At 39.8% G+C, this 25,898-nt stretch overlaps 6 protein-coding genes across 8 annotated transcripts; 3 read left to right on the forward strand and 3 right to left on the reverse strand.

The window, feature by feature from the left end:
- Positions 1-101: 101 nt before the first annotated feature.
- On the forward strand, positions 102-793 carry LOC108064979 (uncharacterized). The gene is made up of 2 exons (XM_017152797.3): positions 102-271; positions 340-793. Exons 1-2 carry the CDS (start codon positions 171-173, stop codon positions 656-658), a joined length of 420 nt encoding a protein of 139 aa, XP_017008286.2. The 5' UTR covers positions 102-170; the 3' UTR covers positions 659-793.
- Positions 794-1,194: 401 nt separating this feature from the next.
- Chmp1 (charged multivesicular body protein 1) lies at positions 1,195-2,110 on the reverse strand. Its single transcript, XM_017155853.3, has 2 exons — positions 1,938-2,110; positions 1,195-1,863 (listed from the first exon to the last, which is right to left on the reverse strand). Exons 1-2 carry the CDS (start codon positions 1,957-1,959, stop codon positions 1,274-1,276), a joined length of 612 nt encoding a protein of 203 aa, XP_017011342.1. The 5' UTR covers positions 1,960-2,110; the 3' UTR covers positions 1,195-1,273.
- A 372-nt stretch (positions 2,111-2,482) lies between these two features.
- Positions 2,483-4,199, reverse strand: Cyp12c1 (Cytochrome P450 12c1). The gene is made up of 2 exons (XM_017155859.3): positions 3,727-4,199; positions 2,483-3,638 (listed from the first exon to the last, which is right to left on the reverse strand). Exons 1-2 carry the CDS (start codon positions 4,149-4,151, stop codon positions 2,483-2,485), a joined length of 1,581 nt encoding a protein of 526 aa, XP_017011348.2. The 5' UTR covers positions 4,152-4,199.
- Positions 4,200-5,722: 1,523 nt separating this feature from the next.
- On the forward strand, positions 5,723-6,838 carry LOC123002990 (uncharacterized). 2 transcript variants are annotated; one of them, XM_070215252.1, is made up of 5 exons: positions 5,723-5,846; positions 5,904-6,108; positions 6,156-6,246; positions 6,304-6,501; positions 6,641-6,838. In XM_070215252.1, the coding sequence occupies exons 2-5, from the start codon at positions 6,062-6,064 to the stop codon at positions 6,686-6,688; spliced, it is 384 nt and encodes a 127-aa protein (XP_070071353.1). In that variant the 5' UTR covers positions 5,723-5,846; positions 5,904-6,061; the 3' UTR covers positions 6,689-6,838. The 2 variants fall into 2 exon arrangements, with proteins under 2 accessions (XP_070071353.1, XP_070071352.1); XM_070215251.1 differs by having other exon boundaries at positions 5,726-5,846; positions 6,304-6,838.
- Positions 6,839-17,756: 10,918 nt separating this feature from the next.
- Positions 17,757-19,425, forward strand: LOC108067030 (mitochondrial dicarboxylate carrier). The gene is made up of 4 exons (XM_017155851.3): positions 17,757-18,117; positions 18,169-18,317; positions 18,476-18,849; positions 19,014-19,425. The coding sequence occupies exons 2-4, from the start codon at positions 18,254-18,256 to the stop codon at positions 19,329-19,331; spliced, it is 756 nt and encodes a 251-aa protein (XP_017011340.2). The 5' UTR covers positions 17,757-18,117; positions 18,169-18,253; the 3' UTR covers positions 19,332-19,425.
- Positions 19,426-21,075: 1,650 nt separating this feature from the next.
- Positions 21,076-23,003, reverse strand: Dic4 (Dicarboxylate carrier 4). 2 transcript variants are annotated; one of them, XM_070215582.1, is made up of 5 exons: positions 22,889-23,003; positions 22,426-22,836; positions 21,775-22,018; positions 21,578-21,710; positions 21,076-21,463 (listed from the first exon to the last, which is right to left on the reverse strand). In XM_070215582.1, exons 2-5 carry the CDS (start codon positions 22,625-22,627, stop codon positions 21,131-21,133), a joined length of 912 nt encoding a protein of 303 aa, XP_070071683.1. In that variant the 5' UTR covers positions 22,628-22,836; positions 22,889-23,003; the 3' UTR covers positions 21,076-21,130. The 2 variants fall into 2 exon arrangements, 1 of the variants encoding a protein (XP_070071683.1); XR_011418733.1 differs by having other exon boundaries at positions 21,322-21,463; positions 21,779-22,018.
- Between the last annotated feature and the right edge of the window lie 2,895 nt (positions 23,004-25,898).

Here is a 25,898-nt window from a genome sequence, read left to right on the forward strand (position 1 = left end):
TGAGTTTTCGTAAAAACCGTTGTTAAATTGAGTTTTATAAATTAACTAGTTCTTTTTTAAAGCATCCCGATCTGGCAACGTCCAGGGTTCTTCAAATCGAGTATCTGGTCACACCGAGCCATGGCAAAACAAAAATTTTAGCAAATTATTTATACCAATATCTCTATAAAATGTTGCTAAATAAGAAGAACCTGATGTACAAACAGCTAGTAGAAAAGCTGTACGACAAATGCCAGAGGATACAGGCTGAGAATGAGCGCTGTGTGATGAGGTGAGCAGCATAATCCTAATCGGTGCCATACGAAAGGTAAACAAACATGTGCATTACTCATTTTCCAGAGTAAACGGCATCAAGAAGATAGTGAAAAGAAGAAATCACGATGTGGAGCTGCTGAAAAGGCGGCTAGACAAGCACGGCGACGATTGGCGCTCCGTTCCCATGGTGGCACCTCATCCCAAGGGAAAGACCGAGCAGAAACGCCGGGGACCCAAACCCAAAAATAAACAGGCGGCCGACGGAACGGGAGCTCTCGGATCTGTGCCTGGATCCAATCCTCCAGCAGCTCGGAAGCCCCGAAAGCAAAAACCCAAACAGCCACCGACCACTTTCAATCCAATAGTCCCGCCTCCACATCCACAACCTCAACTGGGAACCTAAACTATAGCTCTGCATTCTATTTTTAAGAGCCAAGGCTAATATATTTACTATATTATTAAGATGAATAAAAACCAAATAGATCTAAACATGCTCCCTGATAAATCACAAAGTTTATTTAACTTGCGTATAGATAAACTATAATAGACTTTTTTATTAAAACAAAAATCGCCTGTAATCAAATAGCTGAACCTAATTTATACTTTAAAATTGTGGTAATAGACTCGATATATTTTAAAATTCTTTCTTACAAGTTCATAGAGTTTCATTGGCATTTGAATTAAAACCATTTTAAATCAACAATACCAGTACAAAGAACATATTAGAGAAGACAGCTGATTGTAGAACCTCCGGAGATTCGTGACGCATCAGTTTATACAAATAAGCAATAGCGTAATCGTTTATCTGGATCTGAAAAGTAAAACTACATTGCAATGGTATCCGTTTCCTTAGCAAATTCTTTGAAAAAACCTTTCGCGACTTTGTGAAAACTTATCAGCTCCTTATGGCGCTAAAAACATGTAAAAGCGAAGCATTAATCACTGAATTTATACTTATTTATATTTTGAATGTACTTAATTGCTAAAACAGAAATTCAACGGGCTGGGCTGCGCAGTTCTATTCGGCCTGGCGGAGGCGTGCCAGTCGCTGGGTCAGCTCGTCCTGCTCCTGGGACACGGCCGTGGAGGCTCCAACCGACTGGCTCTGGACTCCGCTGGGCAGCTCCATGTTGAGCTCGAGGCCAGCCTCGTCGGCCACTTGCTGGAGCAGGTTGTCGACATCGCCCTGGGGCACTGAGGTGGTTACCGTGTCGGACATGGTGCCCTCCATCACGGAGCTCTGGACGTCCAGGTCCTCGAACTGCGACTCAAACTTCTCCATCAGCGAGGAGATCTTCTCCAGGTTCATGCCCTTCATCGCCGCATCCATGGCCTTGACCACGCCTGCCATGGAGCCGGTGACCTTGCGGGTGGTGAGGGCGGACTGCACTCTGCTGGCCACCGCATCCACGCGGGCACTCATCCGGAGGTAGTTGACCGCCTGGTTCTTCTGCCGAATCGCGTTCTCGGCGTGAATGCGGGCCACGTCCATGTTGCCCTTCTGGATCGCCTTCTTGGCCTTCGCCTTCTCCAGCTTCTCCTCCTTCTCGCATTTCTTGGAGTTCCGTTCCAGCTCCTTTACGGCAAACTTTAGATTGAAAAGGTGTTCTGCGGGCAAGGAAAAGAGGTGTGGGTCATTGTTAATTTTGCTTTGTCTGGCGTCATCGCCCCGCTCCACTTACTTTCCATGGAACTCGTAGACATGTCGTTACCCAGCTTGATGAATTTGCACTAGCGAATGAAGAGCGAAAAAGTTTCTGGCAGTTGGTTTGCAACTTCAACGGGTGGATTTTATCAATTTACGTTGTTTTTAGTGGAGATTTTGTATGAATCACTGAAATGGTGTGACCAGACGTGGGGAATACCCCCTTAACAGCTGTTTCCCTGATTTTCGTGCTGTTGGGCGCAAAGTTCTGTGCTGTTAAATATTCAAATGTGACTGTTACTTTTTGAGACCTCTGTTAACGTAAACCAAGGTTATAATTACAATTTTATTTGCAAAAGCTTACAATTTAAATTAAAGATTACAACTTTATACCTTGGTGAAGTAAAAGTCCCAAAAAATATTATTTTTCTTCGCAATTTCAATGGGTTGAACTAAAAATGCCTCAAAAATAAGGCTTCCTGGAGCAATTTTAAAATATTATATTGTTCAAAAAAAGTGAAACCATAACAGTGTTTCGAAAATTGAATAAAAAAGTTCCCATTGTTAAAATAAACAAGCTTTTTAATATTTTACATCAGTGAATTTAAATTTCAGAGGAATATTAGGCATATACACAAAACTGCTTTTAAACGGATTCTCGGCGGGGTAGTTAAATTCTATCTGGAAATTTCGTACCAAGTTGGCCACCGTTAGTTCGAGTTCCAGATCTACGATCCTTTTGCCAACACACATGCGAGGTCCGAAACCAAAGGGCAGGTATATAAAGGGACTGATGCTCTTGTCCATCAGGACTTCCGAACTGTTTTCGCCGGCACCTTTCTGTCGTAACCAGCGTTCCGGAATGAATTCCTTTGCCCGGGGATATAGTCCCTCATCCTTTAGTAGAAAACTGTTGCTCATCATTAGATGTGTGCCCTTGGGGATCCGGTAACCATTAAGTACGACATCGGTTCCGGCGGATCGGGTATTTCCAAAGGTGACTGGATACACACGCAGCGATTCCTTGATAAATGCCCTTAAATATGGAAGAGATTTCATGTCCTCCAAAGTGAAATCTCTATCTGTCGAAGGCAATTTGCTTAACACTTCCTCCCTGAGCTTTTTCTGCTTCTCCGGATTTTTGGACAGGTTCAGTAATAGTCCCACTATGGCCGTACTGGTGGTATCCACTCCTCCCATTAGCATATCCATGGCCATAACAATTGCGAATTTCCTGTCAATTTGCAATAACTGTTCCAGGACACTCTTATGATCCTTTGAGTTGCCTTCTGCCGAATTCCTATTAATCCTTTCTATAGCCTCGTTCACGTACATCGAACAGGTGTCGAAGATTTCATCCATGGCCCGACTAAACTTCCTATAGGTGGGTGTAGAGATATACTTGTACAGCGAAGGTCTGACGCCCAGGACAAAGAACGATTCCATAAGAATTTCAATATTCCGGAACAATTTCCTGGCTTCGGGCGGCTGATTGGTTTCGCGGAGGAGTCCCAATTCCTTGTCCAGGGCCACCGTTGCCACCGATTCGAAGGTCAGCTGCCTCACGGTTTCCATGAAATCACCGGGCACTTCTTCGGATTCCGGGTCGCGAATTTCCCGGATGCGTTGGACGAACTGCTGATTAACCCTCTGCATCGGTTTCAGGTAAACAGCTACATTGCGATGTTGCATCAGGACTGGATTCACTGCACTTCGCTCTTTTCCCCACTGGGGGCCACTAAAATAGAGAAAAAAAAATTTTTAAATATGGAAACTGTTAAAAAATTGTAGAGTAACAAAGTTTTCCTAATATTATTTTAACTCACTTGCTAAACAATCCCACGCAGTCCTTGAAGAATCCATCCTTTCTATTTTTGCGATAGTGTAGGACGGGTTCGGAGCCACCTCTGACTGGCCACTGACCTTCGGTGCGATAAACCCTTTCGAAGGTTTCCTGATTGAATGTGAACACTGTGGAGGGCATGCCGAATAATCCGGGAATCAAGCATATGTCGCCAAACTGCTTTTTGAACAGGCGCATCATTTCATCCATTTCCAGTTGATGGTACTGCCCGCCCTTCTGGAAGCCGCGGAATAATTGCCACCGTGTCGGTCCCGGAACTTCCGTGAAAGGCTTAGCGGACTCCCATTCAGACTCGATCTGCTGCACGTAAGAGGATAACTCCGGATTTCTGGTGGCAGCCAGCTGGGAGCTGGCCCTCAATCCATGCTTCACTGAAAGGCGCAACATCGTCAAGATCTCGCAGTAGAATGAATGACTTTCTTGAAGGTAAACAACGAAAGACGACAACCTGCTTATACAGCTTTTAAGTAATTACACCAGGCTGGGCAATGGGAGAGCTTTTTCAATAGCGTTATCTTTGTTTTTCCAGAAAGCTTTGCTCTTGAGATCGCGTCAAGCTATATAAGAAATGTATAAAAATGTACAATTAAACATGAATTGCACTAAAAAATTGCGATTAAAAAACAGATATTTATTTAAAAATTAACACTTTTAGCGAACACAACAAACACTAATTCTCAAAAATATATGAACAATTAACAAAGTTTTTTAGAAGAGCCTTGCGGTGATGAAGGTACAAATGTAAGTCAAGTGAAAGGAAAGTTCTAGTCTTGACCATTTTTATTTATTTTTTGGAACGCAAATTAATAAGAAGTTAAAATTCAACAATTTTTTAAAAATATAAAAGAAAAATTAAAAATATATTTTACTTTAAAGGCCTCTTTACAGTTCAGATGGAATGTGACATGGAATCGAATTTTTCATACAAATTTCAAAATCTGAGATGGAATAGATTCCATTTTCCATTTTATTTTTCATTTCGAGTTTACACTTCTAATGGAATTTTGTCAGAATTCTTAGAAAAGCCTCATATGTTTAACATAGATTAAAACAATTTTGAATAGAAGCCCTTGTAAAATTTAACATTTGTTCGACAGTAACAGAAATTCGATCTGTTAATATCATTACATTTGACTCGATTGGAATATGTGAGTGGGTACATATTCCATGAGAGTACATATGAAATTTATGGTGTTCATTCCCTTTCCTGTCAAAGTGTTTATGAGTTTGAAAAATGTCGGGAGCAAGAAAAAACAAAAAGAGGAATCAAAGCATCAGCCGCGAGGAAACCATTCAACTAATAGAAGAAGTAAAATCACGCCCGGAGATATGGGACTTAACCAACAAGAACCATAGCAATAATAATGCTGTTAGAAGCAGGGCTGTGAACCACTCCGGAGCTGAACCACTCCGAACCGGAGTGGTTCACTTTTTTTAGAAAACGAACCGAACCGTAAACCGGAGCGCCGATTTTTTTTATAATTGAACCGGAACCGAACCGGAACTTTTTTTTTTATATTCGGTTCGGTTCACGAAAAATTTATTTTGTGTGTTCGTGTTTTTTTATTCAACAGTGTGGGGGGTTTTCTGATCATATTAACATAGAGTTTATTTACTAAGGGAAATAAAAATGCGCCAATTTTTGTGGCTATGCAATGACTGCATCTAACTCAAACAATCTAATAATATATAACTATCATCTTCCAAAACTTTTCGCAGTATGCCCACATTAAAATTACATGATTAAAGCAAAGAGTATACTTTTGCCTTAACTGGTAAACACTTTATAAATCATAAATCTAGTAACTTTACTTATAAGTCTTAATGTTATGGTACATATTTCAATGAAAATACATGGAAATAAATGTTGACTTTATTATTTCATTAAAAAAAAATTATTTTTTTGAACTCTGGTTCGAACCTGAACCCTGCTCCGGCTCATCATTGAACCGGTTCGCAAACCGGAACATTATCTGTCGATTAGGTTTGAACCCCGAACCGAACCCATGCAAAAATAATATGGGTTCACAGCCCTGGTTAGAAGTGCTTGGGCAGCCGTTAGTGCTGCCACCAACAAAGAAGGTGAGGAATTTTTATATCAATAAAAATTGGATGTGATCATTAAACATTACTTTGCAGTCAACGAGGTCAAGTCAACCTGGCTTTCACTTCGTGATAGCCTTCGCTATCACACGAAGAAGAAAGCAACACAGATTCTAAAAAGTTGTAGCGCTGGTGGCTCAAAGAATATAAACCTAGTCGAATCCGAAAAGACGGGCCCCGAGATAGACTGGGAGATGGCAGAGCATATGTCATTTATGCAGGGGCTGTCTCACAAAAGAAAGTAAGTTACACAAACTGAAACCATTGTTATTAATATTATTTTTTCAGGACATTTGCTTCTGTGCACGCCCCATCCACTTCAGAAAAACGTGGTTGTGATAGCCCGGAAGAGGACACTGAGGAGGCTTCGTATGATTATGTAAGCTTCATAAAATTCCTATTTATTCTTTATTGATTGTGATCGGACAAATCGCAGAGACCAAAGAAGAAGAAAAACAGTGACCCAATAGGAACCGAAATTGGAGAACTGCTCAAGTCAGCGAAGGACCTCATATCGGTGGTTCAGACCAAGCAAGACAACAAGACAACTGGATCCCTGAAAAATGTCGAAATGTTTTCTTTTTGGGACAAGATGATGGAGGACTTTTCCGAGGAGGCCCTACAACAAGTGCAGGTGAAGGTGACGGCAGCAATAGCTGAAATTGGAAAAAAAGATCGTGCTGCCAAAAATAAAAAAAATAATAAAAATTAAAATTGTGTCTTCTTTATTTTATATGTGGAACGTTTCTCATTCATTGGTTTCTTGGACAAAGGCTGCCCTGTTCTGCCATGGTACGGCGCCTGCGTTTGAATTTATATGAGCACATAACTGGTTTCTAATCATCTTGCCATAATCATTTGGCCTGCCAATATATGGCTGCAGCGATGTTAAATTGTTGTGTTCAATTGATTGTTCCTCAAAACCGCCTATGTAATCAACTGTGGCATTTCTTATTAAAAAATTATGAAGTAAGCAGCATGCCGTAGTAACCTTTTGTGCTGTCTTTGGTTGACAAATAAGAGAACTATGGAATGAAATCCTTTATAATTATGAAAGGCACTACCACTGCTTGCAGGGGCCCGGACAGCAATATGTTTGCCATCGACGGCCCCTATACAGTTTGGAAAATTCCACTCGCTTTCGAAGTTGGTAGCGTAATTAAGCATACGATTTTTTTCCCAGGCCGGGATTTCGCCGATCAACTCTATCGCAATAGCGTCACTAACAGCAATGACAATACCACTCATACTGGCCTTGCTAATGCGATATGTTGATGTTACATGTCTTTGGATATCTCCAGATGCAAAATATTCCATCACGATTGCGAATTTGGTTAGAGGTGGTATCGCGTCAGCTCGAGTTTCCCGTAGTGGCTGCAAATGCTTCTCAATTTTCGAAAAAATATTCATAAAATTTTCATAAGACATTCGGAAATTTTCCAAGAACACTGGTGGGTTATTGATCATATCGACAAAGTCCTAGCGAATCTGCCTTTTGTGTTTCGATCCTTAAGATAGGGATTGACCCAGCACTTGCGTTTGCTTCTTTGGTTTTTTTCACGTTTTTTTTTCAACAACGCCGCGATAGCCAGATTATTAATTGCAAGTTGCAGTAATAGTACACTAAAATGAAGACAGTAGTGTATAAGTTGCCATCGAGATTATTGCGCTCAGAATGTATCTAAATACGTACCACTCATCATCCATTCTAAAAGAATACAAATCGTTTTTTCCGTTTAAATTTGATAGAACGAATTTGGCAGGGCAAGTACGTTTCAGAATGATAACAGGAAATGTAAACAGACATGAAATAAGAAAAATTCCATTTCAAAAATTCCTACTGAAGGCCTCTTTACACCTCAGTAGGAATTTTTCAAATGGAATTTCATATGTTTCAAGCCCGTTAACATAGTCTGTTGTTATTTCGGTGAAACAATTTTAAAAAGCTGGCTTGGTCTGACAAAATTGTTGTATTCAAATGTACATTTCCTGTTATTATTTGGTTAAAATATCTCTAAAAAATGTTGCAATGTCTCACAACATTTAAAAAAACGTAATTTGCAAATTAAAACTATTGTGTCTGATTTTACAATGGATGATAGATTTTATTTGAATCTATTCTGAGTAAATTATTGGATCTCACTAATTCTATATTTTTTTTAATCGTACGCACTAGCGGTTTTAAAATCCTAATATTTACAAATAATATTACATAGCTGCATCCATATATTGGTTTACGAATGGTTTATTGTTAGATGATCAGAAACAAGTTATATTCCCATGGTCTGTGCTATGGCAGAACCTTTGCCTATAAAACCATCCTGCCAATGAAAAAATCGAAGACAAGTTCTAATTTTACAATATATTTATTTTGCTGCACCAGTGATAAGACATAAGTTCATTGGCTGACTTCAGAAAATCTCCTGTTTGTATTATCCACAGGATCTGTGGTTTTCTTCATCTTCTTCTTATAAGCCTTGTTTCCACCCATGGGCTATTAAAAGGACCGCTTTTTGAATGGGAGGGCTGCATGGAATCCTATAAACAAGTCAGTGCGCATGTTGTTTACGATTGAATCCTCTTTGTTGCATTGTTTTTATTTTTTCGAGCTCCAGATATTTTTTGGAACCACAATCACTTTGACAACAAACGAAATGAACACCATTCATTTCATATAACCTCTCATGGAATATGTACTCACACACATATTCCAATCGAGTCAAATAAAATAACCTTAACAGATCAAAGTTCTGTTACTGTCGAGCAAATGTTAAATTTTACAAGGGCTTCTATTCAAAATTGTTTTAATCTATGTTAAACATATGAGGCTTTTCTTAGAATCTTGACCAAATTCCATTTGAAGTGTAAACTCGAAATGAAAAATGAAATAGAAAATGGAATCTATTCCATCTCAGATTTTGAAATTTGTATGAAAAATTGGATTCCATGTGACATTCCATCTGAACTGTAAAGAGGCCTTGAGGTGTAAAGAGGCCTTAAGATGGAGAAACATTTTTCGATTTTTTAAGCAAAAGGTATTTACGACTGAAAGGTAGCAATAGGTTTTAATTTGTAAGCACTATTGCAGGTTTCTCACAGATAAAATATAAGCTTAAATTAAGTTCCGCGGATTAAGCTCATTTTGCAATTTCGCTGGTCCAGAAAATGTGAGTGCAATGGTGCTATTCATCCCACACCGCTGTTTTCGCCTTCTATCAATAAAATATGAGGCTCAAACGCTTGCATTGGAGTACAGAGGACAAAAGCAAAACGCATTTTATGTGCATTTCAAAAACAATAAACCAAAACAAAAGGGCCAAATCGGCCGAGCACACAAACACTCGAGCGTAGGGTTAAATCCGAAACAATAGGGCGAGGGGGCCCATTGTTTTGGCCAACTTTGTGGAGCACTCGACGCTTCCCAATGCCCACACCAATCCCAACTGACCACCAGAATGTATTACATATTAAGTCTGATAACACGTTACCGGCTTAAATTATAGCCCAGGCCCTTTATAGCCACAGCCACGCCCTAACCCACTCGCCCAAAATATTTAGTATAAGCATATATTTGCCTCATCTAGTAACCACATGTACAATGTTGCATAAACACTAGGTATCACTGTTCTTTATCAGGACTCCACTTACGGCTTTCAGGGCCGGTTTCTCGAGCCCCTGTCAAAGTCCCTGATAGGTATCTGTTCGAAAAACTTAAATACCAGATAAACTGTTCGTAGAAGCAAATCCGCTTTCTCGACTGCTTTAATTTATCTGAACGAGAAACAATTACAGAGTGCTGTTAACGCACAGAATTGTGCAAAGAAAAGCGTGCTTCGATTATTTCGTCAGCTGTTTGGGTATATTTCAAGGGAAAAGTCAGCTGTGATTTCGTTTCTACTTCTTAGTTGGCTTTGGGAAATCAGCTGTCATTCTATCGAGTCGAAAACGCTTAACAGGGACTCCGAGTCCCTGTCAAAGTTAGCTCTCACATTTATGCTCGAGAAAGCCAGAATGCCTTAGCAGGGACTTTATCTGTTCGAGAAATGTTAGCCGGCACTCGAGAAACCGGCCCTAAGTGATACAATTTGATAAGCCTTATTACATAAACTTTTATATTTCTTTATATTCTAAGCCAATTTTATCTTTAAATACTATGTACTAAACATTTTGGATAATTATAATTGGAGTTCCATAAGCCATCGCTAGATTAGTTTAAATATGAATACTGATCAGTTTTTATAAAATGTATTTAATTATATAATTCAGTATAATTCATAATTCTACTAAATAGAATATTCTTTGGTGCCTTCTTCTTTTTTACTCATCTCAAATCAAGCTTCTTTTCAGTTCTTTATAATAAAGTGTTCAGGTGGAAAATGCAAATTACATCCCCTGTTTAAAGACCGTAGCCACCCCGAAGTTTGTAGATATAAATTGGACACAAATTACACAATTGACCGCCGAACAAGCCGCAAAACTTTGCCAAATTAACTGCGACTGTGGCACAAGCACATAAAAAAGTTTACACATAAATTTTGTATATTATTATAAATATTGTTTGGACCACGCAAGTTGGTCAGCTCGAAAATAAAATATACACATTTGTTTGTCAGATACAAAGTACATTGTTTCCACAATATAGTACGAATAAAAGCGGCGGATTATGGCCGTGTTGCCTAGCCACAATAAAAGGGAATTACCTAAGCAGTTCTATTGTATTTGTATGATTTACTAGAAAGTATTGAATTAAAATAATTTACTAAGGAAGTTTATCCACCAAAAAGGCATTTATTAAATTTCATAAATCCCCAAAACTTAGCCCATTAAAGAAGTGAACTGAGTGCTTTCATTCAACAATTACTGACCCAAATCGATGTCGGCCCACTCGAAGGGTTTGCATTAATTTGCAATAACTCTTCCATTTGCCTGTCATAATCGAAATCTAGCCAAACTGTCACTTGAGTGGAAATGCTTTGACATTATCATAACTGCATCAGATGTTCAATAATTTTTCCCCTCGCTTTTTTGCCGCCTGCACTCCTCAAATGGAATCTGCCATAAAGACACCTAGAGACCAAAGGCAAACAGCCGGATTTCTTTCTCCCATTTTATTTTTTCCAGACTTCGCTCCATCTTTTCCTGCTCTTTATCACGCGCCCAATTTATCGCCGGGGGAGGGGCGGCCCTTCAGCCATAGCTATCCCTATCCAGATCCCACAATCGGGGCCCAGACAGTCCCAGCCCCACCCATTCTCAAGTCCACAGCCAAAGGCAACCGAGAGATTAAATCAGCGCACAGTGCAAACACTGTGTCAAGTGTAGACCAAGCGCCAAGAACCCGGCTAAAGACACACGCCATCGATATGGCCATGGCTGTTGGACAAAAAATACACACTCGCAAAATAAAACGGATAAATGTCAATCAAATTAACTGGCAATGCGATATGCAGCGATAGTGGAGCAGGTAAACCAAAGGGGAGTCCTTCTTTTTAAAATACCTCGACTTCCTGGAAATAAACTAGGAGCCATGAGGGGATTCACTTTGATGGCTACGACTTTGTATAAAATAAATTGAATAGTGTCCTTAACTTTATTCAGTTGCATTAACAAATTGTTAACGATGGCAGGCATTCCAGAGTAAGATTTTAGATTCCTTCCTACAATTTGCTATAATTTAATTCATTTTAATTTTCTTGTTTAATGTTTTTTTTTCAAAGAAAACTTTTTGTTCCTAGTCCTATTGTTAAGGTCTTTTCGCATCTTAAGCCCTTGTGATATTTAAAAAAAAGTTTAGGATAATATTTAAAGCCTCAGATATTTATGCCAGTAACAACAAGTGTCCCCCCGAAGTTAAACTCTTGTTCTTGTTTATGGAAAAAACCAAAGAGGATTACCTACCTTAAGCTCCAGACCATATGGGTATAATTTACTAATGAAGACAACAAAATCAACATGAAGAACGCGGGGTAAACATTAATTATTTCATTCTTTTATTTACGAACAGTGAGCTTCTCTGTTTGTGCAGAACTAAAGGCAAACAAATGTGGGAAGCACAGAGTAATTAAGTTGCACATCAGGGAGTGAAAGGGAAAACTTTGCTAAATGTCTGTAAACAGGAAATGGGGCAAAAAAAAGGAACGTTTGCCGCTGCATCAGATTTTTCAACATTTTAAATGCCTTTTGAGGAAGTTGCTCCTAGCCTGGGGCAACAATTGAAGGCGCATTAACTGCAGGCAACAGGAAACCATTTCAGATATTCCTCGGATAATTACAAACAGACAGTGGAGAGTCAATAGTGTCCTGCCTTCCGCCCTCCGCCCACTGCCACTCCCACCGCCCGCTGTCAGTCATCAATCGAGCTCTCCATCCGATGACATGACCCGCCGGCGGCCACGCCCCCTGGCTTACCATAAACCATCGATTGTGGGTCAAATTGCGTTGATGCGACATGGGGTTCTGGGATTCTTGGGCCTCTGCCCGCCGGATGACAGTCAACAATCGGAGCGGCATCTTCATTATTGGCATGGGCCAAGCGTATTTGCGAGATAGTAACCACTAACCACCACTAAATCAACTCTGGAACGTTAACCCCTCTTGTAGTTAATCATACGATATAATTTATATATTTATTTATCAGTTTTAAATATTTCGTTAAATAAATGTTAAATACCTAAATATGTAAATATTTAGGAATCTACATCGAATAAGCTAAAGGCACTTAGCTCTTTAATTATACAATTCCCGGAAAAGAGGTTTCGGTAAATTAAAGTAGTTCAAAAAGAGGGTTAAACTAATTAAAACAAAGCAAATAAGTTTTATCCTTTTCAGTGCTGCCATTTTGTCCTTTTTCCGGACAGATCTGTCCTTTTTTTAACGGCTTTATCCGGAAAAAATTTCAAACATCCCCTATCCGGAAATCTGTCCTTTTTTCAAAAATAAGGTTTTGAGTGTTATTTTTGCTAGTCGAAAGTGTATAAACCTGTTTTTATATGCTAAAATGCCTTTCTAACCATCATTTTTATAGTTCGGCTCTTAAAAAATATTTTTTTTTACAAATTATTAAAGAGACGTAAAGCAGTCGATGGATTTTCTTTATGGTACGATTTTTTCTGTAGCAAAAAAAAGAGGAAAACACTTTACAAATTTCTCAATTTTTACTCTCTGCTTTTTTGTCAGAAAAAAATTTCAACGACTCTTATTCGGGTTTGACGCAGATTAAATTTTTTTGTATTACCAATATAGTTACTTGAAATGCTTTTATTATTTTAATAATTTTAGATTATTACGTATACGCACAATAATTTACCATGGTAAAATGATCAAACAAAGAAGGTTGTGAGTCGGGCGCAGTAGATCATTACATAATTGAATTTTATTTAAAATCCATTTATACTAAGTAAATATATAACCCATTGGTAAAAACAGAAAAATGGAGGCGCATTTACTTTTGTCCTTTTTTTTGTCCTTTTTTTAAATTTTTTGTCCTTTTTTTCCCTGTTTTTTGTGGCTTATCTGTCCTGTTTTTCAAGCTAAGCGATGGCAGCACTGATCCTTTTGTCTATTTTATTTCGATTTAAATTCCAAAGTTGTGCCATATTTCTTTATTAACGAATTTCTCCCATAGCCTGGCTTCCGTTTCCTATTCTCTCCCACAATAATTAATTCATTAGTTGCACTACCCAATTTTGCTTCTAATTTTTGTGCTAACTAATCTGTCAAATGTGTGGGTGTCCTCAGCAATTAGCCGAAACCCTGCTGAGAACCATCTAGGCTTAACACGGACGACTTACACCGCGATCCCCGCCACTGCAGATGCAGTGCACCCAAGGATAGAGTGGGGTTTGGTGGTTTGCGGGGTTTGGGTGGTTGGTATGTCTGACTCGGAACGCCTGTTTTGGGGGCGCTGCACGGCACGACATAGTTCCATTAAACTTTCCACGATAACGCGCCAAACTTTGCGCCCAGCAAAACTCTCGGTAATTTGCAGGAAGTCAGGGCCCAGCACGCCTCCCGCCCAGAAGCCGATGGGAACCCCTTGGCCATAAGTTAGGCCCTGCACTAATCAAGCGCTGCATATCAGACCAAAGGCGAGGCAGAGCGACTGCCCCACCGAGGCATTTATTAATAACGCGAACTTTAAATAACCCAGCAGAAGTTAAGGTTGGACTGGCCCAGAGAGCCGGCTTGAAGGCGACTCATGGCTCGACTTTTCAGCATGTCTCGCCTCGCAGCGGTTGCCTGATAATTGCGCATACGCCACGTTGCCCGGAGCCACGGGGCTCGAACGCTTGTCTGGGTATTTTCGGTATATCCGCCATTCTGCGGGCCCCAGCAGCGGGTAGTACGTCTTTGGGGTTGCGGATATCCTGATCGTCTGCAAATGGAAGGAACTAGAGTTAATTGTTAATATTTATGGGCGGTATTCCAATTTTAGGTATAAGTACTAAAAGGAAAGTTAAGAAAAGTAATATAATTGGGTTGAATAAATGTTTTAACAATAAAATAAAATAAGAACTAAAATCCTTGTTAAAATTCCCTAACGGTTTTAGTTCTTTGAGTAAACCTAAAGGGAAGCATAAAGAATTTTATTGTGCTACGATCAGAATAAATTGATTTAAAATTTAAAAAAATTAAAACATGTCTATTGACTGATATATAAAAAATATTTACAAATATTTGTCTCAATTTACATTTTATTAATTTTTTGTTGTGCAGAAACCTAACCATTATAAAGTCATAAAAAGAATTTCTTCTTTATAGCTTGTGAATACATGGTAACTTTTTCGGTATCGAACAGTTTGTTTGGCCAACAACTGCAGTGAATTCGCAGCTGTTTGTACTGGATGTTTGTATTGTTATTATTATTACGGCACATGTTGCCCAGATGCCCGAGCAGGTCAAAATTCTGGCCTTATTCGGACCAAGGGCCAACTTGGCTCGTCGGCACTATCAATCTTTCGCCATGTTTTTTCATTACTTTTTTTGCTTGTTTTTTTTTGCTTTTTTGGCTTTCTGCCAAGTTGCATTATCGTAAAATGGAATTTAGAATTTTCGTAGCACTTTGCGGGAGCTCCGGTTGCTTCGATTCGTGACCGGTTCGGGGCCTGGTCCTTTGAGTGACTCCTGCGACAGCTTTGACCAGTTGATTGTCGCCCCGCCGGAGACCTCTAACCTCTAGCCCCTTAAGCCCCGTCCCGTTTCCTGGGTCATTTGCACTTGCCACCTGTGATCCCTGTCTGCAGTTGTTCCAATGTTGATATTTTGGCCAAAAACATTTCTCAAAAGAGTTCAACACGAAAATTGGCCAAAAAGAGGCGGCAGCAGGAGTGGGGCGACCAGACAAGCCACAAAAGGCAAAGCAGACAGAGAAGAAAAAAAGAGGGAAAAACTTGATAGAATCTTCCGACACTCCCCTGGCCGCCTTTGTCACACTTTTCCCGATTTTCCCCCTCATCCCCCCACTGAGTTTGCCAAGTTTGTCGGCTTGCAGCTGCATTACATGTGGTTTGAGCGGAGCGGCATCGACAGCCGTTGCAAGCTCTTGTTTGTTATACTTGGCGAAAGTTTGCCATCGGATGCAGGGGGTAAGTGTTGCCTTCAGGGGGTGTGATGGGGCTTAGCAGGGACTTGCGGCCAAGATATCTTGGTTGTTCTTTTATAGACTGTTGCATGCGCTGCAACTGCATTTAAATTGAAGTTAGAGTTGCAGATGATGGCGTCTTAAAAAACGTTAGTCTTAATTATAATATTTGCAATTGAATACCTGACACTTACTTATACAATACAGAAAAACATTTTTAAATATAATTCGTAGACTACAAAATAAAGGTTGATTTTCTATACAAATTAATTGTCGAACCTTCTATACAAATTAATTGTCGAACCATATATGAATTTTGATTATTTTATTTTATCGTAATAGGTTATCTTTCATCGTTTTTAATAATCTTTTTTTCCTGATTAATCAGGTGATTCAGTTCATATATTTAATTTAAATTACGGAAGATATTAAGATTTTCTAACACCCAGAATGAATTTACATTCTAAATTTGTGTATCAGTAACTTGACATATTTGCCTAAAGACCAAGCTGAAGTGCAAAACGATCAGCCCAAGATCAGATTCCAGAATTCCCTTCTTTGGTTGTCCGAAATGGCCTAAACAACTTCAATATGCAATTTTCTTCGACTGACAACTTTTTGCAGCCCCTTAGTCAGGCCGCAAACTTTTCTAATAACCTAAGATACTTGCAAACAGACACGCAGAGGGGTTTTTCGGGTTTCGGAAGGGGGCTTACCGAAGAATGTGTGCCACCAGAAAAAATTGCAGGCCAAAAACAGAGAGTCGAACATACCGTCAATGCTGAGGCGTATCAAATTGACGCGTTACTTCGGAAACTTTCAAGGATAGGAGCATTAAATTTGCAAAAGTAAATTTGCAGAGCGAGTTAGCCGGGGAGTGAGCAAGTGCATACGTGATATATTATTTCACATTACGCGCAAATTGAAAAGCTCAATGAAATAAAAAACAAGAAAGGAGCAATTCCAAAGAGAAATAAAGAAGGAAAAATATTCCGCTAACGCGGGCGAAAGTGTGTAAGGGAGCAGGGGCTACGTAAGTTTAACTGCCGAACCCCCTCACCATCCCCTGCAGTTACGACTAACTGTAAACTGAGATATATCTGTGGAGGGACAGAATATCGAATGGCTTATTGTGTTAGTTTATTTGCGCAGTTGGAATTTATGAATCAATTTTTTAGTGCTGGCTCATAAAAATTCAAATAAATAATTTTGTGCGGAAGCAATTTTTGTAGCTGTTGTTTTTCCAATTGCATTTTGCCGATGTGCACTGAAATGGCAGGCAGTAAAATAAATGGCGAATTGATTGATTGAGCACTTGATTGATGGCGCTGCGCTTTCGACGCCTAATGAGGAAACCATTCGCTGCGCTGAAAAGTATGCCATAAATACTGCAGTTGGTTAATCATTTAGCGGACTTTTGTTGAGTGATTATTGGCTTGCGCTTCATACAGTCAATTAAAATTTTTATTTAGGGATAATTAGATTTTTCATGAATAGTAAATAGTAAACCCAGATAAACAGGACGTAAACTGAAAATTATAATTCAAAAAGTATTTTAATTGTAACACTGCTAATCTGCAATATTTTACATATTTTTTGTGACTACTCGCAGATCTAAAATTCCTATGGCCACACAATATGAACTACTTAACTATTGTGAATAACTTTTTAATTTAAAGATGGATCCACAATTTGAAACCACTCAACTTGTCCGAAATGCTACCCACGATTCCCCCAACTTTACAGCGCAGCATCGAAAGTAACTTTCTGCGGCGCCCCCGCAGCTTTGCCTCTAATATGTCCCAAAGTTGCAACCAATTTCGAACTGCAGCTAGGTGGCACACACTCGCATCGGTGGCTGATGCCTAATGGCCGTGATAATGCCATGACAACTGTGTGAGCATCGGAGGACTCCCGAAAGTTGCGCCGTCTGCCGGGGGAGAGTCGAATTCGAAGCCACGAAACTATGCCAAATTACTCAGCAACGTTGCAACACCTGCGTGGATGTCACTCCTTGCCATCCCTGAGCGACGAGGTAGAAAGTTGGGAAACTGCGGAGCAGGAAAAAGGAGGAGCCGGCTCAATTAGTTCGGACTCCTGGCCAGCAATTAGAGGACGAGGAACGTTCATGTTAGTGGCAGGATGGGCAGGATGTCGTGAATGACACACGACGGGTGGAATTCCAAGGAAGGAGTACCAGAAGATGGAGGAAGTTGTGCAAATGCAACTTATTTCCAAATAATTAATGCACAAAACGTTAGACCTGTGATTTTTGAGTCAGTATACCAAAATTTGTCATTCAATCTCAAAAAAATTATCTACATTAGCAATTATAAAAATTAAATGGACTGCCATATTATTTTATTACAAATTTATATGAATTTAGGAAATATTTTTTTGACTTGCAAAAAAAAAAATAAATCGAATACAGAATATTAAAAGTATATCTGGCGGATACAGGGAAAACATTTTCCTATTTCGGCAAAATAAACAAAAGTACACACTCACTTCCCTGTCAAATTAATCAGATCTGTAAAAGTCCCCTTAGAGGCAGAAAAAAAAGATTGATGGACATAGGAACAGAGAGAAGTATAAAGACGCGACAGAGGCAGATATATCAAAAATCATCAAGCTGGCTGTTTTACTCGAGACTTCCAATGACGAAAAGATGTGAGCTCCTCTGTTAATCCTGTTAAACGTGTTCCTAATCAACTATTTTAGAATACGTCCCCGTTGGTGGAGCGGCGGTGTGGCGGGGGCTATAGCGCAGTGTTTTACAGCACCTTTTGACCTGATTGAGTCGCGAATGGTTATTATCAAGAAGGATAGGGGCATGGCTGACAGTCTGAAGCGGGCTATTCGGACGAATGGTAATTTCGTGATCTAAGATAATATACAATACATTATTCTGATATTTGAGGGCTTTAAAATTGTTCACTTAATTTTTAATTTGTTTGCTTATCTTACATCGGTAACCCATGGATTCTATACCCTAATTTAATGTTTATGATTTGGTAAAACCCCTTAGGTTTTATTTCCCTTTACGACGGCCTGAGTGCCCAGTTGACGAGGCAGCTAACATACACATCGCTTCGATTTCATCTGTACGAAAAGGGCAAGGAGCACATGGACGATCCTGTGGACTTGCTGGACAAGGTGTTTGTTGCTGGCCTGGCGGGATGTGCCGCGGGTGTGGTGGGCATACCCGTCGAGTTGGTAAACACCCGGATGCAAGTAAACCGCGCCCTTCCCAAGGATATTCGGTGGAACTACCGCCATGTCTTCGACGGGCTGTATCGTGTGACCAGGGACGAGGGCTGGACGAAGCTCTACAGCGGATGTCTTCTCTCGTTCATTCGGTCCAGCTTCATGACCATCGGTCAAAATGCTGCCTACGATCAGGTGAATATTTCTTAATATACTGTACACGACAGTTTGCTATTTTTCTAGATTCAATATGTGTTTTGTCAAAATATCGAAAATATCGATATATTTTAAGCTCTAGGAAGGACATTTCTATAAACAATCTGATTGAGATTTCCCTATATTCTTTATTTACTTTGTAGGCCAAGGAGATCTACATGGTGTGGTTCAATCAGAAGCACGATAGCACATTCGTACACCTGATTAGTTCCGTGACGGCTGCCTGCATCTGTGGCCCGATCATCAAGCCCATAGAAAACTTAAGAGCTCTCAGGATGGTGGACCCTAGCGGATTGATACATGCTTTTGGATATATGATGCGCTTTGGATTGCGGGGACCCTTTCGCGGCATAGTGCCATGTGTTGTTCGAATGGTGCCCAATACGGCTATTACATTTCTCAGTTTCGAGCAGCTCCGCGTTCACTTTGGTTACTATGAAATTAGTGATAAAAAGAGATAGCACATAGGTTGTAGAAATCATAAAGTGTAAAATTTTATACGTATATTATTTATGTATTGCAGAACCTAAAATATAGCATATTATTAGAAAATGATACAGTCCTAGTAAAAGGATACTTACTAACAAAATAATACACAAATTTTCAGTTTGGTTTAAGTATTTACTTAAGCAAAGTTTAAACCTAAGTAAACCATCCTTCTACTCAAACAATAACGCCGTAGCCCACTTATTTTAGCCTGTGACCTCAATGGCATCCTGTCCACTAGTCAAATAATTGGTAACTTCCTGACTTCTGGCCTCGGACTCGTGTGTATTTGCAAAACAATCTCGGCCCGAGCCAGCTCAAATAAACGGTGCATGCACCTTCATAAAGGATTCAAATCCACATTGATTTCACACAGAAGCGCCCACAAAGCCCGCACCAAAAACGGGTCAACGGTGCGTATGCGTTATATTCAATAATGCAAAACGTTGCGAGCAAAGCGTCTGCACAAATACAAACTATGCAAATGGTTTTAATGGTAAACAAAATGTGCTAGCCGAGCGACTAATAACCTGCGAAGCGGCACAGAAAACAACGAATCCACAACCTCTGACCCCCCGCCTTGTCTTCCGCCATCTAAGGCACAACTCATCGTCGATGCAATCGCAAGTCAGTCATAAACTTCGCTCTAAGCATTTATGCAAATCGTGGGAGCCACGTTTAAGTGTTGGTTTGGGCTATAAGACGAGTCACGATTAACACTGGAAAAAACTAAATGCTAGTTCATAAAGTTGTATGACTTTTAGAAAATATATCTACAAAGGATAAATTTGCGTGGATTATGACCTAATTAATTGGCTTCTCATTCAATACCTGAAGCTTAACACTTTAAATGGATGGAAAAATGTATGGTTTTCTTTACATTTTACATTTTATTTATTCCTAAGATTTAAGAATCGTTATATGAAAAATAAAATAACGTAAGACACATTACTTTCACGAGACCTTATATTCAAAAATTTGTTTGACTGTACCCACTTTTAGGGTAAAGGCGTTTGAAAACAAGTCGAGAGCTCTAATTCAGTTTCATTGCGTCGCATTATTCTTATTTTTGCGCGTTGCCGTCGTCCTAAAATTGCCTACTTACAAATTCAATTTCCACAATGATTGCAATCACGATTAAAGGGTAGCCGAGAGTGGGTGCGTGTGTAGTAATGGCCGGAGTGTCCTCCATATGCTCACCAGCCACCCACAACAATGCCATCCATACGTGCAACATTTACCCACGTTTACGTGACACGACACCCACACAAGCGGCGCTGGAGAGCTGGAAGGATGTCTGCTGCGATGGTGGATTCCGCCATCGGGGCCTGGGCATTGTTGCTCATACGCCTAGTTGTCATCGTGGCGGTGGCGGCATCTAAACTAGAACTATACACACAGCACGTGCTGGCATTTAGCCCCAACTTTGCCGGCACAACTGCGTCCTCCTTGTCAAGGAGTTGGACAAATTAATGTTCATTAGTCACGTTGCGAGTTGTAATCAATTTATAATGCGACCAGTTGTGGTTGATGTTTTCTTGGGCGGAAGGAAAGCGGTCTTTGGGTCAATGATCTAGGGCTACATGGTTTTGATTTTTCATTTTCCTTATCTAAATTTGACATGATTTATTGATAGACAAGGATTGATCTAAATTTGCCATGATTTATTTAATTTTTTATACATTTATTTTGTAGTATAAAAACTTTATTAAAAGTTCAAATGTTATTTTTATAAATTTTGTAAGTTTTCCTTAAGTTCTAATTATATACCCATTTACCCGTTGAATTTATCCCCTCCCAGAGAGCAAATTCCGAAATGGAGCCTCAGCTGTTCGTACAAAACAAATAGTAAAGTGGTGGCTGGTGCCTTTCGCACTATCGTGGGTACCAATCCTCGGAAGGGTCCCATGAAGCCGAAGCGCATCATGTAAATGGACGCGTGGAAGAGGGTGGGAAATTCGCCTGGTCTGGAGTTCATCATAATGGTCTTTACCACGTCCAAGGGATGAGTGAGCGTAGACGAAATGATCGATGTTACCAACGAGGTGAGAAAGTGCAGGGGGACGCCGTCATTCACAGAAGTATTTTCTCGAACTTCGGTTTTAATCTAAATATGAAATATAGAAATATTATTTGAAGTATTATTATTTCGGTCTAATATATCTTTTTTGATTAAATATTTTAATTTATTTTATTTTAATACCATGAATGAGGAACTCACAATGTCGTATAGGGCAATCTGGCTGCAAGTGCCTATAGTTGTCTTCAAAGCAGCCACCGATCCACCCTTGTACAATGCCCTCCAGCCCTCCTCCTTGGGAATCCGAACTAGGCCATCGAAGACGCTCTTATAGCTGGAATCGAGGCGAGAGAAAACCTAAGATTGATGGCGGTATTTCGTAAGTTAGGTAAAAATACTTGCGTCGCTTGTCCGGCGGCTCCTTCATGTCAGTCTGCATCCGCACGTTGAGAAGATCGGTTGGAATTCCAGAGGCGGCACCACACATTCCCGCCGCGCAGCCCAAAATAATCTTCCCAAGATAAGAATGCTCCTTGACGTACTCCATCTGTTTGCCAGCTTCATACACTATGAAATGGATATTGGTGCTGGTCATCTGTCTCAGGATGGCAGCGGAAAAGCCGTCATAAAAACCCAAAAATCCTGTAATAGAGATTAATTGGTTTTAATTATTGTAGATTTGAAAATATTATGTATAACAATTATAGTTACTTTAAATATTTTAAACTTTGATTTGACCATAAAGTTTTTTTTTAATAACAAAAATGTTTAAAGTAAATAGGACTAACCTCGAATCTAATATTTTCGACCTTGATTTAAATATTTTCAAATTAAATAATGCAATTTAATATATTTTTTAATAGATTTTATTTGTTCCATTTTTTATCAGTGAATCTGAAGCCCAAAAAGTAACTACAAAGTTTTCTGTTTCTTTTGAGTAAAAATCTAAACTGCGAAGACTATAGTTTTTTCTCATACTTAATAGATTCTCAAGGGGGTCAAGTATAGTTATTAAATTGTCTATTTTCTTTTGTATTACAATTACTCACCCCTCAGCATGTATATCCTTTGGGTCGTGCCTAAAATGGTTCTCTTGTGCTTTTGGATCTGCATGTGTGTCTTTACGATATCAATTGGCGCCACCGCAAAGGCAACACAGACCGATGAGAAGCCGCCGAACCACCAACGCGGCAAGCGTCCTTCTGGCAGGTCATGACACTCGTCAATGTAGTGGTCATCACAAACCGGCATTCCTCCAGATGATCGCCGTACTTCCTAATGCACGGTGCATTCGGATTTTGGTTGTTTTTTGATTTGCCTAACCTTTGTGAGCAATGTTTTTGACTGGGAGGGGAATGCTATGTGTCTTTTAGTTTTTACTGACAATTTTAAAAACATATTATTGTAGCTTTCGTCGCAAACTATCAATAAAGATTTGGTTCTTCAGATAAAAAGGCCTCCTGCTTAGAATTCGAAATGTACCAGATTTAATTAAAATTGATTGTGGCTTACTATTAATTTACAGTCCATCAAAGACTGCTCAAGACTGATTGGCATCTAAATTTAATCTAAAAACTTACATTTTTGCATGTCTTGACAGATTTCTAAAAGCCTATTTTAGAATTTGTATTATTAAAACCTGTAACTTTCTTTGCAGAAAATTCTTTAGGTATTTTCGTTTTTAGTAACACACTTTAAAAGTGGCTCATTGAATAACTACATCTATATCTTGAGTTAGCTTTCCTTACATCCCAACCTAATTTCCCGTTTGCTCGAGCTTTATTTAGAGCCCTCATTGTGTCTGCCTTCAGGGGGAGGCAAACTTCAATTTCTGCTGCCTGCTGATAGGAAACATCAACTCCGCACTCAACTTTTGCCTTCAATGCATTTTACCGGACACCGCCCATCCGAGGACAGTGGCAGCTTATAAATCTAAACAAGCTCAGTTGCCCAGTTGCATAAGTTTGCAGTTACGATTCCGGCACACCCGATCCCCGGCAAGGTGGAGAACCCGATGCGACCCGCTGCATTCCAGTGGGTCTCCCACGACACTCTACCTGCGAAACTTTTCGTCCACGCGGTTTGGTCGTGCGCACACTTTTACGCCTCTGCCCCGGGCACGTACCTCCGCCCATCCACCCCCTTTTGCACACCTGCTCAATCACCTGTGGGGACTGCAACACCCATCAACCCATTCGCACCACCCACTGCGCCCTCGAAATGGTTTCGCCGCTCGCTGTCCCGATGACATAATAAACGAGGTTACCAGCAGCGAACTTGCTCCTCTACTTTGTCCTGCCCAAAGTTCTCACTTCCACATCCAGGTCATCCTCTTCCAGGGGGTCCCTCGGTTTTTGAAGGGAGTTGGAAGCTGAACACCAGTCCAAGCTCCGTTTGTGTTTCAATATCTTATGTTATCAATGGATTATTACTTATAAATTAAAATGTATCCTTAAAAAAGGCTTTATGATGTGCTTTATACTTTACTATACTATTATTAATAATATTATACATATTATAAATATTTTAAAATTATATGTTTAAGGAAAACTTTAAGTAGAAACTTTAAAACTAAAAAATTTTTATTTTTCCTAAGCTACTTAAACTTTAAATCAATGGTAATTCGTTGTGTCAGTCCTATCTTAAATCTTCAATATTCTATTAAATTAATTGTATTTAGATTTTTTCTTGATAAGTCCTTATTTTAAGGATTAATAACTTTAGGGTATTTTGCTTTTCGGCCCAGTAAAATATGTTATTATTCCACCTTTTTTGCGTTGGCTCTCCAGCTAATGTCGGACATTTGTCGCTGTCCTTGCAACCCATCCTATTTTGCATACTCGACACGCTCTGTTGGACCTCTGCTGGTGGACCTCCTCTCCATTTCCCCCATTACCCCGACGCCTCTCCACTTCATATGCATTGACAAGTTTTTGTCACGTTTTCGGTGGCGCTGGAAATTCGAGCAACTTTTTCGCAACACGCACTTATCAAAAGTGGCTTCGACTTTTGTGCCAAAAGAGTAAATGAGGCGTCTTCAGCAGCTCGTGAGGTGAAGGGTGGGCGGCAGGGCCATGCACCTGACCAGGCCCACCTAACTTTTCTAATTAAATTCTACAAAAATAAAACCACAACACACATTCGCCCGGCAGAGGAAGCTGAAAAGGCAGTTGGCAAGTTGACACTCGCTTATCATTTCCGTTTCCGGCAGGCAGAGCGAGACAACCGTATGACGTCCGCTGTCCTTTTTATACCCGGTATTCAGAGATGAAAAGGGTACACTGTATTTATACAAAATGGGAAAAATAAAAAAGTAGCTATAAGTTAACGACCGATTTAAAAAAACTATTATTTTTTTGGTAAGAACTATCATCTCGTGAAAAATTTAATTAAAGTCCGCATTGTCAATCGAGTTTAAATTTAATTTCTTACATTAACTAAAAGATATTTACAAGAGATTCTTCTTGTCCTAGGATCTAATCGAAGTTTGGTGATATCTTGACCAAGGAAAGATACATGCAACGAGGTATTTTAAGGTCCTGACAGCCGGCAATACAGTTTTTTCTTGTCCCATTTTCAGCGCTGAAGGACTTTGGTATAATGAGAGGGCAGGAAGACCAGGAGGTGGCGAAATGTGGGAACATTTTAATTGTCAACGCCCAAAGTGTTTAAGTGGCCCGAGAATGCGATTGCAGCTGGGCGATCATTAATTGGCATCGCCAGAGGGTGACAAACTCTTTTTCGCACTTCCACCCACTCACACATGTCCTGATGGATTGTGCTTAATTGCAATTCATTTGATATTGACACTTTCGAGTGGCTCTTGTCCGGTTTTCTGCTCCTGCCTACTCGAAGACGCGCCTGGCCATGCCAAATTGTCATTGATTAATGTCAACACGAAGGAGCGGGGTGGGCAAAGACCCGAAAGTTGTACTCTCGAGTGCAAAGCAATTAATTTTCCGTATGCACTCGAACGGAAACTGAAGAGCCACCGCACACATGTAGGTATTTACCCCAAGGTTTGGGGCAACTTCAACTAAATGATTGGCGTATGGTTATATGTAATCGCTGGTTGGCATGCCAGCTGCATATAATCCCGCGCATTATGATGCTATGGCGTGCCCGAACTGTTTGATTTGTTGGACGATGCCCCTTGTCGAAGCCATCAGCAGTACATCATGATAATCCCTTGCAAATGATGTTTATTTCATTGGCTGATTTTGAGTTGGAATGTGTTTATTGGGAAGAAATGCACTAATACGGAAGGGTTTATTTATTAACGATAATAACATTTATACAAGGTTTTGCTTTCACTAGAATTGGCTTTTATACACAAATTCGGAAACCTTAAATAGACAAATTTGTGCTGGTAGTTAATTAAAATGGATTTTGAGGAACCAAAGATGACAGCGATTCGGGCTAAAGAGTTCAAAAGGTAATTAATAGTTTTAAATAAATTTATCGGCTTTATTAAAATTAAAATTAGATTTTATATAATTATTATAACTAATCTCATGGCTGG

Source organism: Drosophila takahashii, chromosome 3L, assembly GCF_030179915.1.
Source record: "Drosophila takahashii strain IR98-3 E-12201 chromosome 3L, DtakHiC1v2, whole genome shotgun sequence".
NCBI classification, from domain to species: domain Eukaryota; kingdom Metazoa; phylum Arthropoda; class Insecta; order Diptera; family Drosophilidae; genus Drosophila; species Drosophila takahashii.

Bases quoted from the DNA above. Each gene is read 5' to 3' on its own strand.
- LOC123002990 (XM_070215251.1), top strand. From the start codon at position 6,062: ATGGCAGAGCATATGTCATTTATGCAGGGGCTGTCTCACAAAAGAAA. The intron at 6,109-6,155 runs GTAAGTTACACA...TTATTTTTTCAG, and splicing joins GGGCTGTCTCACAAAAGAAA to GACATTTGCTTCTGTGCACG. The intron at 6,247-6,303 runs GTAAGCTTCATA...GACAAATCGCAG, and splicing joins AGGAGGCTTCGTATGATTAT to AGACCAAAGAAGAAGAAAAA.
- LOC108067030 (XM_017155851.3), top strand. From the start codon at position 18,254: ATGGTTATTATCAAGAAGGATAGGGGCATGGCTGACAGTCTGAAGCGG. The intron at 18,318-18,475 runs GTAATTTCGTGA...AAAACCCCTTAG, and splicing joins GCGGGCTATTCGGACGAATG to GTTTTATTTCCCTTTACGAC. The intron at 18,850-19,013 runs GTGAATATTTCT...TTTACTTTGTAG, and splicing joins AAAATGCTGCCTACGATCAG to GCCAAGGAGATCTACATGGT.
- Cyp12c1 (XM_017155859.3), bottom strand. From the start codon at position 4,151: ATGTTGCGCCTTTCAGTGAAGCATGGATTGAGGGCCAGCTCCCAGCTG. The intron at 3,639-3,726 runs GTGAGTTAAAAT...TCTCTATTTTAG, and splicing joins TGCGTGGGATTGTTTAGCAA to TGGCCCCCAGTGGGGAAAAG.
- LOC108064979 (XM_017152797.3), top strand. From the start codon at position 171: ATGTTGCTAAATAAGAAGAACCTGATGTACAAACAGCTAGTAGAAAAG. The intron at 272-339 runs GTGAGCAGCATA...CTCATTTTCCAG, and splicing joins AATGAGCGCTGTGTGATGAG to AGTAAACGGCATCAAGAAGA.
- Chmp1 (XM_017155853.3), bottom strand. From the start codon at position 1,959: ATGTCTACGAGTTCCATGGAAA. The intron at 1,864-1,937 runs GTAAGTGGAGCG...CCTTGCCCGCAG, and splicing joins GTCTACGAGTTCCATGGAAA to AACACCTTTTCAATCTAAAG.
- Dic4 (XM_070215582.1), bottom strand. From the start codon at position 22,627: ATGCCGGTTTGTGATGACCACTACATTGACGAGTGTCATGACCTGCCA. The intron at 22,019-22,425 runs GTGAGTAATTGT...TCTCTATTACAG, and splicing joins AAGGATATACATGCTGAGGG to GATTTTTGGGTTTTTATGAC. The intron at 21,711-21,774 runs GTATTTTTACCT...CCTCGATTCCAG, and splicing joins CCGCCGGACAAGCGACGCAA to CTATAAGAGCGTCTTCGATG.